At 38.9% G+C, this 12,956-nt stretch overlaps 1 protein-coding gene across 1 annotated transcript; it reads right to left on the bottom strand.

Annotated features, from left to right (window-relative positions):
• Positions 1-1,464: 1,464 nt before the first annotated feature.
• LOC132543839 (uncharacterized) lies at positions 1,465-12,904 on the bottom strand. Its single transcript, XM_060207355.1, has 6 exons — positions 12,868-12,904; positions 9,888-10,127; positions 9,464-9,625; positions 4,018-4,119; positions 2,315-2,800; positions 1,465-2,012 (listed from the first exon to the last, which is right to left on the bottom strand). Exons 1-6 carry the CDS (start codon positions 12,902-12,904, stop codon positions 1,465-1,467), a joined length of 1,575 nt encoding a protein of 524 aa, XP_060063338.1.
• Positions 12,905-12,956: the final 52 nt, after the last annotated feature.

Below are 12,956 nucleotides of genomic sequence, written 5' to 3'. Positions count from 1 at the left end.
TACAGTTCGGTTTCTGTTTTGTACCTGACGTTGCCTTTCCTGCTGTTTGGTGTCTGTTTTGTACCTTAAGTTGCCTTTCCTACTGTTCGGTTTCTGTTTTGTACCTGACGTTGCCTTTCCTACTGTTCGGTTTCTGTTTTGTACCTGACGTTGCCTTTCCTGCTGTTTGGTGTCTGTTTTGTACCTGACGTTGCCTTTCCTGCTGTTTGGTGTCTGTTTTGTACCTGACGTTGCCTTTCCTGCTGTTTGGTGTCTGTTTTGTACCTGACGTTGCCTTTCCAATTGATGTTGGGATCTTCCTGTCTCGGTTCCTGCCACAGTCTTGCCGTGTACTTTTTGACTTCCTATAAGCTATACTTCTTATTCTGTTGGAACTGCCGTATACATCATATCATAACTCGTCAAGTAGTACAAATTTCAAGTTAACTTCAGTCAATGGTCGTTGTAACTTGAAAATGAATTCTATCTTAATGTCGATCATTTCGTTTTCCGAAATTTACAATACAATATCTTAAAAAGCAAGCTACGTCGATTAAACGCTTGAATATGCTGAGGATAATGACCGACTCCATACAAACATCTTGTAGCAGCTGACAGTAAACAATGGGTGATCTTGTCATGAAATTTATCAGAATTTAGTGTCGTGTATGAGAGATAGTAGAACATGGGTTTATGTACTGTTTGGTGATATCTAAAGTTATTTATTAAATTTATAGGTTAAATGAGTTTGAATAACGCTGCATGTGCCCTCAATGAGCAGATTTGTCAAAACGCTTGGAGATTTTTATAAAAGTGTTGCCCACAAACAGTATTACTGTCCCTAATCTACTGGAATGATTCCTTTGAAATATCGAAACCGGAATTCATTCGTGTAAACGAATAAATACCTAGATAATCCAGCACATGAGGTGATATGATTATGGCAAAGGATGATGTTTGCTAAGCAAGTTAAACGTATAAGCACAGTCTGGAATATGTCTCGTCTGAACACATGAATATAAGATAGCCATCCGGACTATTCCATCTTCATATTTTACTCATCCGGACTATTCCATTTTCATATTTTACTCATCATAAAACCATGCATTGCGATGCCGCATGTTTGTAATGTGAATGCTCACTCCAAGAGGAATGACGGTCTGTGGAATTTTACAATAACGTACTTTAATATTGCATGTGAAAGGCATAGGAAAACAGTTATAGACTAAGCAACTGGAACACATACCAGTAAATAAAATCGTGTGCTATTATTATTATTGGAATTATTCAAATCCATTTTGGTCATGTTGGAACACGTACGATAAGTTAAATCAAAGGATGCGTGAGATCCGATATAATCATACCATAGAGCTTGGATCCTACATTGTATACACCACCATTGTTTGACTGACAACCTCAGCATCACATGTAAACAAAAAATGTGATGTAAACAACATCAGACACAGTACTGCAGTATAACATGTTTTATTTAGATATTGCTGGCGCACTAAGTGTATAAAGAACAGTAGACAGCTTAGCAAGAAGTAATGGTACAAAACATAACAGTCCTAGAAACGGTTTTTCTACGGGATTTACTCTCCGGTCAAGGACACTGATGTCTTCCTCGAACACGTGATTTGGTAGAAGCATGTCCTGGAGTTCACTGATCAGACACGTCATGATCTGATAATCGTCATCATTTTCGTTACCGGAAGAGGCCTGGGATGACTTGGCCTTGATGTCGTCTACTAGTATTCTTATACTGTTCACTGTCGATAGATATTCCCGAACCAGATCAGTCCGAACACCAGAAGAAAGCGATGAACTTCCGACTAAATGTCCATAAAGTCCGATAACATCCGCTAAAGATTCGATAGAGGTTTTACCCTTCGGCATGATAATCTGCAGGGTTCTGATGAAAAGGTCAATGGAATCGTTGAAACCCGTGTATCGGTGTCGAACAGCTTCGACATCGGCACTGAGGCGAATCCGCCACCCAACAACGTCAAAGTTTTTATCAATCACCACCACATCTACAACAGAAAAGCAAACATCGGAAATGCAGTATTTAATAACACTTGAGGCAAATGTAAGCAAACGTTTATTTAAACCTGGTTTAAAGAACATTTTTTAAGTTACCCCATTCAAGTCTTAAGAATGAAATCATAGCATTGTATCGTGAATAATATACCGATTCGCCAAAAGTTGAGATAGTAACGGTTCAGTGAAATACTAACAGTAAGTAGAGCTTTGGTATGGACACTCAAAGTGTAGGGCATCGGGAGCGTATCGATGAAATTGCAACTAGATAAACAGAAATTATATAAGCACTTACCAGTGGTGACAGGAATGTGGTCAAGACTGGGGTAATCTGTCGGAGTGGTTAATGTGTCCGCTGGGTGAACTAAAGTGCACTCTTTGAACTTGCGGGACAAGAGTACTTCTCGTGATGCGTCCAACTCTTCCGTATCTATACTAACGTCCAGTTTAAGTGACTTAGCGCCTACAAGGTCCCTAACACTTTCCGTGACGAAAACAGACTGACACACAGCTGACAGACGTCGACTTTTGAACATCTGGTTAAGTGACTCTAGTGCTCCCAGTGTTAAACAGCTGCACTTAACACACAGGCTCCCCCTGGTGATCGTTTCTACTCTGACGTCACGAAGGTCAATAGCGGCCTCCAACGTCCAACAAAACTGTTCCTTCTTTTGTAGGATGGTGTCGTAGAACTGTTCGGCTAAATCTCGTTTGGTATGGTTCGAATCTTCCTCGCCTTCTATCGATATTTGTGACACTTTGATGTTCAGACTGAGCTCGCCTGCAATGCAAACAGAACAATGGTCAAACAATTTCTGTAAGCAGGTTGGTGTAACCTTTACTGAAGGATTATTTATTATCATTGTAGTTTTACGAAACGCTGATGGCATTGGATTCTGTCTTCTCCCGAATCTCAGATTAGCATATCCAACTTATGTAATATTTATACGACAAACAATCCAATCTACGCCGTATTAATTATATTGATATCTCTCCGGAAGTGACCTCATTCACGATGAAATGTGTATTGACGATTGGCCAGGCCTTGTTGTTCGATAGACATTGTATCATTATCGTATTTCATTACTCATCCTATTTTCTCAGTCTACAATTTGTATAGTATTTACGGTCACAGTTGTTTCAATATTCAAGGACATATTGCTGTTAGGATTTCAAGATGTCGACAACACATAAACTCGTAATAAAACACTGGGTTTAGCGAGATTAAAGTGATAGGGAAGTTTCGCGGCCATCACAATTATATCACAATGATATCATCGGGAAACAGTTGATTTCGTTCAGCGATAACCTGTTTAGTGTTGTTGTTACCTTGTTCTCATTAGAGAAATTACATCTTATTACTTAAATTGACAAAAATACTTTCTTGTAAGCAAAAGACGTTTACCTTGCCAGAAGACATGGTCTTCTTCCTCTTGTACTCTTTCAGGGGTCTCCATTTAATTTTTTTTTCATTTCATATCCATTGTTTCATCCAAATTAAGTTAACCAAGATAGTTACGACATGCAAGACTGAATTGCTCTTTGGCGAGACCATATTACTAGTCCATCAGGAACCTATCAAGTATTTGTTTTACTACAAATGTATGGGTTTGTGGTAAGGTAATGCGTGACGTTACAGACCTGTGGATGTAAGGTGATGCGTGACGTTACAGACCTGTGGTTGAAAGGTGATGCGTGACGTTACAGACCTGTGGTTGAAAGGTGATGCGTGACGTTACAGACCTGTGGTTGTCAGGTGATGCGTGACGTTACAGTCCTGTGGTTGTCAGGTGATGCGTGACGTTACAGACCTGTGGTTGTTAGATGATGCGTGACGTTACAGACCTGTGGTTGTCAGGTGACGCGTGACGTTACAGACCTGTGGTTGTTAGATGATGCGTGACGTTACAGACCTGTGGTTGTCTGGTGATGCGTGACGTTACAGTCCTGTGGTTGTAAAGTGATTCGTGAAATTAAAGACCATTTGTTTTTACTTACAAGACTTGTCATCAGAGTAGCTGTCCCGTCTCTTAGCCGACCGAGCACGATGGATCCCACTTCGTGCACTCTTACACCGAGTATTTGGTCGGGCTATGCCGCCTGTGGGAACAATAAGACATTCTCAAGTAAAATTAATTAACTGGTTCATATTATAATCCGATCTCATTTAGTAATATTACTTTATAACTTATAGAACGATTCACATTGAAATAAACATTCCAATCATCAACATTGATCGTTTACCGCTATTTCATCCGTAAATTTAGGCCAATCGAACGAGAGAGAGAGAGAGAGAGAGAGAGAGAGAGAGAGAGAGAGAGAGAGACAGAGACAGACAGAGACAGACAGAGACAGAGACAGAGATAGACAGAGAGACATACAGAGAGACAAAGATAGACAATGAGACAGAAATAGACAGAGAGACAGATACAGACAGAGACAGAGATAGACAGAGAGACAGAGATAAACAGAGAGACAGATACAGACAGAGAGACAGAGATAGACAGAGAGACAGATACAGACAGAGAGACAGAGACAGACAGAGAGACGAGAGAGAGACAGAGAGACAGATACAGACAGAGAGACAGAGATAGACAGAGAGACAGAGACAGACAGAGAGATAGACAGAGACAGACAGAGAGACAGAGACAGACAGAGAGACAGAGACAGACAGAGAGACAGAGAGAGACAGAGAGACAGATACAGACAGAGAGACAGAGACAGACAGAGAGACGAGGAGAGACAGAGACAGACAGAGAGACAGAGATAAACAGAGAGACAGATACAGATAGAGAGATAGACAGAGACAGACAGAGAGACAGAGACAGGCAGATACAGACAAAGAGATAGACAGAGAGACAGACAGAGAGACAGAGACAGACAGAGAGACAGAGACAGACAGAGAGACAGAGATAGACAGATACAGACAGAGGCAGAGACAGACAGAGAGACAGAGACAGACAGAGAGACAGATACAGACAGAGAGACAGAGACAGACAGAGAGACAGAGATAGAAAGAGAGACAGATACAGACAGAGAGACAGAGATAGACAGAGAGACAGAGACAGACAAAGAGACAGAGATAGACAGAGACAGACAGAGAGACAGAGATAGGCAGATACAGACAGAGAGACAGAGATAGACAGGGAGACAGAGATAGACAGAGAGACGGAGATAGACAGAGACAGAGACAGAGAGATAGACAGAGATAGACAGAGGCAGACAAAGAGACAGAGATAGACAGAGAGACAGAGAGGGACAGAGACAGACAGTGTCAGACAGAGAGACAGACAAAGAGACAGAGAGAGACAGAGACAGACAGAGAGACAGAGATAGGCAGATACAGACAGAGAGACAGAGATAGACAGGGAGACAGAGATAGACAGAGAGACGGAGAGGGACAGAGACAGACAGTGTCAGACAGAGAGACAGCCAAAGAGACAGAGACAGACAGAGGCAGAGAGAGACAGAGTCAGAGTGTTAAGATTTGTCAATATGAATGCGTAATCACACGATACACACTAAGTAGTTAGTGCACATAGGTTTTAATGTATAACAAGAATCTATGCATCTGCCAAACGCATGAAGGGTCCATTACTTTTGGCTGTTAAACATGCAATAAAGCGTTGTATGGGTAAGTTATGTTAATCTTAATACGCCAATATCATCTCAAGTTACGTCTGTGTAATTCAACCTATCATAGGACATATTTCAAAATATACCTTATCAGACTCGTATCAGAAATGTCCATATTTACTTAAATCTTACGTTAATGTATAGGACATATTTTTCTCGCCATAAAACGCTGTTTTTATGCCTGATCTTTTTTATCCAAACTACATCGTAAATTACAAATCCTTTCGACTTGGTATACAACCAGCAATATTCGTCCATATCAATTTTTTTCTATCGTACCCTCATTGTCTTCTTCATCATCCCTCTCATCTCCTTTCGCAAAATAATCCATTGAAACTGGTAGTCAATCTTCCAGTTCGGAGTACTGACCTACTCTGCCTCTAATCTAACACTGACCATAGCTACACAACCATTGTAGTCTGAATCTAACACACCTGTATTGTACACAGGTGTGGGAACGATACCACCAGATATAACGTTACATATCCATTAATTACGCTAAATTGGTTAACGAATCATGAGGATGGCACGGGAGAACTATAGATCTGCACGTATATCGTCAGATACCTGCCAAACTCTATCAATCATTGATATGGGCTGTTCACGATATCTACGTTGAAATTGGCAGCCATTAGAATTTGGGTAAAAAAGAACTTGGAAAAGACCAAAATGATTGATAGCTGTAATTTAATCAAACTTCAGTAGGCTGTTTCACTTAGACATTGAGCATTTAATCAGCTATTCAACTTTACAATTATATATCTTTTACTATTATGTCATTATATACCTATCACAATGACGTCATGTCATATGCACATAAATGACGTCACCATAAACCTATCACAATAGCGTCGTCTTATAGGTAAACCTTTCACACTGACCTCCTACCATACACAACATATTGCAATGACGTCATGTTATAACTCTACCTATCGCAATGACGTCATGTTATATGCATACTTAAAGCAATGACATCATAGCATAACTAACACAATGACACCGTACAGGTCTATTAACAACAAAGACAAAATATTACAACGATTCAAAAATGGGCACGATTTTACAATTATTAAGCAAAACACGAGCTTATGCATGTTTGAGAATACAGATGTATTTGAGAAAATTGTGGGTAGAATATATTCAGGTTTTCTTACCGATGCGAGACGGATATAAACGACACAGTTCTCGATGTAGATAGTGGTATGTGACTAACCTTATAAAACTGTAACAATTAGAAATACTGTAGTGATCAAATTAACGCTTCGCACTGATCGCCCATTTAGAGACGAACAATAAGACAGGCCTATGTTTAAACCCCGGTACACTTAAATACTATACGGGAGTTATTTCGTATTAAGATAGTTAAAGGCATGCATTCATCTAGGTGTGACGACCTAAAATTAGATCTAGCGAGGTATTGGCATTATAAACACGTTATCATTAATATCCAAGGCCAATACTCAGTACCTGTGAGAGCTGTAGGGCAGGTGTAACGGTTGTAGACAAGTTCACTTGGTTTAATCACCATCAACATACCTTAATGGGATAGATTAACAAAAACAGTAATATATATATATATATATATATATATATGAAACACCATGAGAACACTGTGTATGCCGGTGACCGAGGATACACAGACCACGCTCGCACAGTCATTTCCGTTTGTCCTAAAATATTTAGTTGCAAAACTTCCAAGAGCTATCCAGTAATGATGAATAGGTGCCACTTAACACATTGGTCGATGTTATTGAGTCCCGACTATTAGCATACAACCACACTATACTAAATCCCGAACATTGCAACATATATAAATCATAGCTAAATACACTTAACACATAGAACACGTGTATAGAACATCCTACAGTACAACTCACAGAACATTTCAAAATCATCAAGTGTTCGGCTAGGATTTCTCACTGAACGAAACACACCACAGACGTTTTAGAATAGCTTATCACACATCTTACTACGCCTTACTACACAACACGCACAACACTCTGTCGAATATCTTACTACACAACACATGGAACGCTTTAAAGACTATCTTACTACACAACACACAGAACGTTCTATCGAATATCTTACCACACAACACTCAATAAATTATATCGAATATATTTCTTACCACACAACACAGAACCTGCTATTGAATATCTTACCACACAACACACAGTAAATTCTGTTGAATATCTTACTACGCCCAACTACACAACACACAGAACGTTCTATCTAATATCTTACCATAAAACACACAGAACACTCTAAAGAATATCTTACTACGCCTTACTACACAACACACAGAACGTTCTATCTAATATCTTACCATAAAACACACAGACCATTCTAAAGAATATCTTACTACGCCTTACTACACAACACACAGAACACTCTAAAGAATATCTTACCACACAACACATAATAAATTCGGTCGAATATCTTGCTACGCAACACACCGAACACGCTTGTCCAGAATTCTAGATACACAATACACAGCGATCTGTTATGACTAAGCACTTATCACACACCTTTAACATGACAGAAATCTTTAAAGTTCAACAGTAATGACTGTCCGATCTATAGCCCTATGGTCACTCTGATAACTGAACACTCACTTACCATTCTCGTGTATGGTGGGGAGTTTTAGAGTGGTCATCTGGCTGTGTGACCGACGTCCTACAGAACACTGCATGGTGTACGAGGTGAGGGTGTAAAGAACTACTGAGAGGGTGTAAAGAACTTCCATATCTATGTAATTAAACTTCTCATTGTCTTAAACTTGTAAAACATTTAAAACGTCACCATCAGATAAAGAGACCCCGTCGGTCCGCTGTCAGAGACTTCCCGGGGTGATTGGTACCAGTTCGGTCGTCAGACGTGCTAAGTCCACGTTCTTGTCGATAACTCGTGTGTAAATACTACTTCAATACTCATGATGTAACTTTGATTTTAAAACCAAGATTAACTAGATCCGATAAAAAAAATTTATTTCCTAACGGTCTTATCTAAGTTCATCAAACCACAAGATTAAAAACAGGTTTAATGCTTTGACAGTATTGCTTAGGGTAGGAGAGTTTGTGTCGTGCCATGCCAGGGCAAACAATTTGTAAATAAGTCTGTTATTAAGGTATCGGATATCTATTATAATATTTTGGAAATCATTCATGATATTAGAATATGATGCCATTACTATCATACAAGATCAATAATAAAAGTGGTGTCCGAGACACGGACCAGTCCCCAAATTATATTTGATTCCAATAATCAGTGTTTTCGACCACCATATGAGTATGTTTACTCCTATGCTGGTATATCTAATCACAGGACTGTTATATATAAATCATGTATTGTCACACCTAATTAATGTACCTGTAATCCTCGTTATGGTATATCTAATCCGTAAACTGGGTTACTATATACCCATAATGGTATATACTATCCCTATGCTGGTATATTCTCTATACTGGTGTATATTGAATTTGATATTAATATATTTAATCCCTATATTGGCAAATTAAAACAGATAGTTTTATTTTCGGCCCGATGTTCTCCAAACAATCAACAGATATTCAACTGTTTGTTTATGTTGACAATTACTTTAAAAAGCTGAAAGACACTCATTGATAACGTCACTTAACCAAGTCAACTGAAACTCGTTTGTTGTGTTGGTGTCCCTTCGCGATGTAATCTACCGCCCGTTTACAATAACTGGCACTCACTACCTGTGGGTTGTGTTCACTAACGAGTTGGGCGGACAGTAACCTGCCTGTTGATGTTTGGATCTCTAACTAGGTTAACTGCTACTAACCTGTGTGTTGATGTTGACGTCGCCTAACCAGGTTAGCGGACTTGAGACGCCGTGCGTACTGTGTCCGATTTGTCTGTAGACCAGAGGATGTAGGTCGCGATGACTTAGGTCGTGATGACGAAGGTCTGTCCAATTTTCCAGATTCAACGTTTACGATCTCTTCTGTGGGGATATTGATTTCAATAGTATTACTTGATATTTAAAAAAATAAGATGAATTAAATGAAATTGAATTTCAAGTAAAATTAAAAAAAAGCCGTTTAGTGTTCCTTATGATGAAAGATATTATATAATCTACTAACACTCAATCATAAGTCTTATTCTGATGACTTTTTCTCATAATCTGGATACTCAAGTGACCTTTTCATAGATCTAGGCAATGCCAGTATTATTCCCAACGTTGTCTGAGAATGTTAAATTCTTACCCTCTGCTCTCCGGAGACCACATTTGTTGAGTGCCACACCCAGACACTCCTTGTTAGCCGCCTTTCCCACTCGGTCGTACCACAGACACAGCCCCTTGAAAGCCAGCTGGGAGGGGCAGGGAGTAAAGTCGGTTGTCTCAAGTTGTTTAATCTCATACTGTTGTACTCCTAACTCAATACATACTTCCTTCCACTGTCGGATTATGTAAGGACTCACGTGTCGGAAAACTTCTCTGATATCTATAGGTGAAGCAAAAGTAGAAATAACATTCTTTCCAAAATCAATTTACCTTGGAAGGTGTTCATTTGATGAGTTTTACTAGGGAAGACAATTATACACTTGAGATTCGGTAAACAGTACTTAACTACCCTTAATTACCCGTCATTTTACACACTTCAACAAAGTTACTCAAACCTTGTTGACAATCACTCGTCGATATTTGATTTTCGAGTTTAAAAGGGACATCTGGAGTGTTGAACCAACAACAAGGCCGGTATGTACCAGGTCTGTATTAGTTTAGGTCTATCTTTTTATCACGGGCCACATAAAGAAGACAGACATTTCGCCGTCTCCGTGCAAGGACATAATCAAAAAGTGAAAGTCAATTTTAATGTTTTTTTTCTTTCTCTCCAGCTCAACATTATGTTTAATGTATACAGCGACAGCTTTAAAGACATGTTTTCTCGCTGTAATGACAATTCTATAGACAAGCGTTCTTTGTATCGTCAGTTTTTATAGGCAGACGTTATCTCTGTACATAGTGTCAGTTTTTATAGGGATATGTCCTCTCTCTATACAGACAATTTATAGCGTCAGTTTTATAGGGATATGTCCTCTCCCTACACAGACATTTTATAGCGTCAGTTTTTATAGGGATATGTCCTCTCTCTATACAGACAATTTATAGCGTCAGTTTTATAGGGATATGTCCTCTCTCTGTACAGACAATTCAAAGCGTCAGTTTTTATAGGGATATGTCCTCTCTCTATACAGACAATTTATAACGTCAGTTTTATAGGGATATGTCCTCTCTCTACACAGACAATTTATAGCGTCAGTTTTATAGGGATATGTCCTCTCTCTACACAGACAATTTATAGCGTCAGTTTTATAGGGATATGTCCTCTCTCTACACAGACAATTTATAGCGTCAGTTTTATAGGGATATGTCCTCTCTCTACACAGACAATTTATAGCGTCAGTTTTTATAGGGATATGTCCTCTCTCTGTACAGACAATTCAAAGCGTCAGTTTTTATAGGGATATGTCCTCTCTCTATACAGACAATTTATAGCGTCAGTTTTATAGGGATATGTCCTCTCTCTACACAGACAATTTATAGCGTCAGTTTTATAGGGATATGTCCTCTCTCTACACAGACAATTTATAGCGTCAGTTTTATAGGGATATGTCCTCTCTCTACACAGACAATTTATAGCGTCAGTTTTATAGGGATATGTCCTCTCCCTACACAGACAATTTATAGCGTCAGTTTTTATAGGGATATGTCCTCTCTTTATACAGACAATTTATAGCGTCAGTTTTATAGGGATATGTCCTCTCTCTATACAGACAATTTATAGCGTCAGTTTTATAGGGATATGTCCTCTCTCTATACAGACAATTTATGGCGTCAGTTTTATAGGGGTATGCCCTCTCTCTATACAGACAATTTATAGCGTCAGTTTTTATAGGGGTATGCCCTCTCTCTATACCGACAATTTTTAGCGTCCTCTCTTTATACAGACAATTTATAGCGTCAGTTTTTATAGGGGTATGCCCTCTCTCTATACAGACAATTTTTAGCGTCCTCTCTTTATACAGACAATTTTTAGCGTCATTTTTTTCTAGACAGATTTTCTCTTAATATCGATATATTTCTCGCCTTTAATCACAGCAGTGTCAATGACAAGGTACTGCTGTGTTTTCTAATTGTATTTCCCTTCAATACCAACACACTCCATTAAGAGTCAATCGCTAATGGATTATGTCTTTACTAGAAATGTCAACAAACCGTATCACGGAAATTTGATTTTAAATGACAGCGTTGAATTAATCAGAATATAATCTATAACAGCCATAGCGATGACTTGTACCTGACATTTAGAATATATTCAACCAACTTTTAGAGGTGACAGGTCTGTAGAAGCCTTACCTCGCAGCTACATGTTGTTCTTTTAAATCAATCGTAATTCTGTTCGAAGTATTAATATAATTCTCAAATAATAACCACAAAAGTCTGTCCCCAGGGTACAGCAATATCTTAATGATGTTTGTATAACCGATAAACTTATGTAAATATTATACTGAAGTACATGTATTTGACTTTGTGTTTGAAGAGCTCGATTTCCGACCACACAATCAATCTTGTGTCTGTTGACTGCCATTTACGTATCTCTGAACTAACCGGACACCAAACAGTCGAAGCGCGCACGCGCATCTATTATCTAATACTATAAAAACACATTAACCTTGTCTTAACCGTCTTGAAATTGAGATGCGGATTTTTAACCTTCAGTGTCCTGTTGGTTTTGCAGACTTGGGCAAAAGATATCGGTTTCGACCTTGGAATGTTATGTACGTCTGTTACTGACATACCACGTAAAGGGTTGCTACACATCTTCTTATGCAATTGTATGAAGATATCCCTGAACTCCCCATGAAATATCAGAGCAACACAACGGCTCCTTAGACAAAACATGCCTCTACCTAAGCTAATACCCACCCCCAGGTGTTTGAGAAATGGAGAGGACTAAAATCCGAATCATATATCACGTCAACAAGGTGTCAAGAATAAATGAAAAAGGGGACAGTTTAAAGTGAAGCGATATCATTTACAACAAGAACTCGATAACGACTAAGTAACACATGTGTCATCCGATTACTCATTTCACTTTTACGTCCATGAAACATAGAAACACATTATTTAGTCCACAACACACAAATACCCCCTCGAATGTCAATAACAGTTTGACTTACCGACTGTATCTGTCTTCATTCCATTTCTGACCGCCATTCCGGACCGTGATGGTCAACTGGAAGTTCGTATCTGACTTTCACAGCAGTCT

Source organism: Ylistrum balloti, unplaced genomic scaffold, assembly GCF_031769215.1.
Source record: "Ylistrum balloti isolate Yb309-2 unplaced genomic scaffold, AGI_CSIRO_Ybal_v1 Utg369772, whole genome shotgun sequence".
NCBI classification, from domain to species: domain Eukaryota; kingdom Metazoa; phylum Mollusca; class Bivalvia; order Pectinida; family Pectinidae; genus Ylistrum; species Ylistrum balloti.
This window is presented reverse-complemented; position numbering and strand designations above follow the sequence as displayed.

Bases quoted from the DNA above. Each gene is read 5' to 3' on its own strand.
- LOC132543839 (XM_060207355.1), bottom strand. From the start codon at position 12,904: ATGGCGGTCAGAAATGGAATGAAGACAGATACAGTCG. The intron at 9,626-9,887 runs GTAAGAATTTAA...ATATCCCCACAG, and splicing joins TGGTCTCCGGAGAGCAGAGG to AAGAGATCGTAAACGTTGAA. The intron at 2,801-4,017 runs GTAAGTAAAAAC...TTTGCATTGCAG, and splicing joins CTACTCTGATGACAAGTCTT to GCGAGCTCAGTCTGAACATC.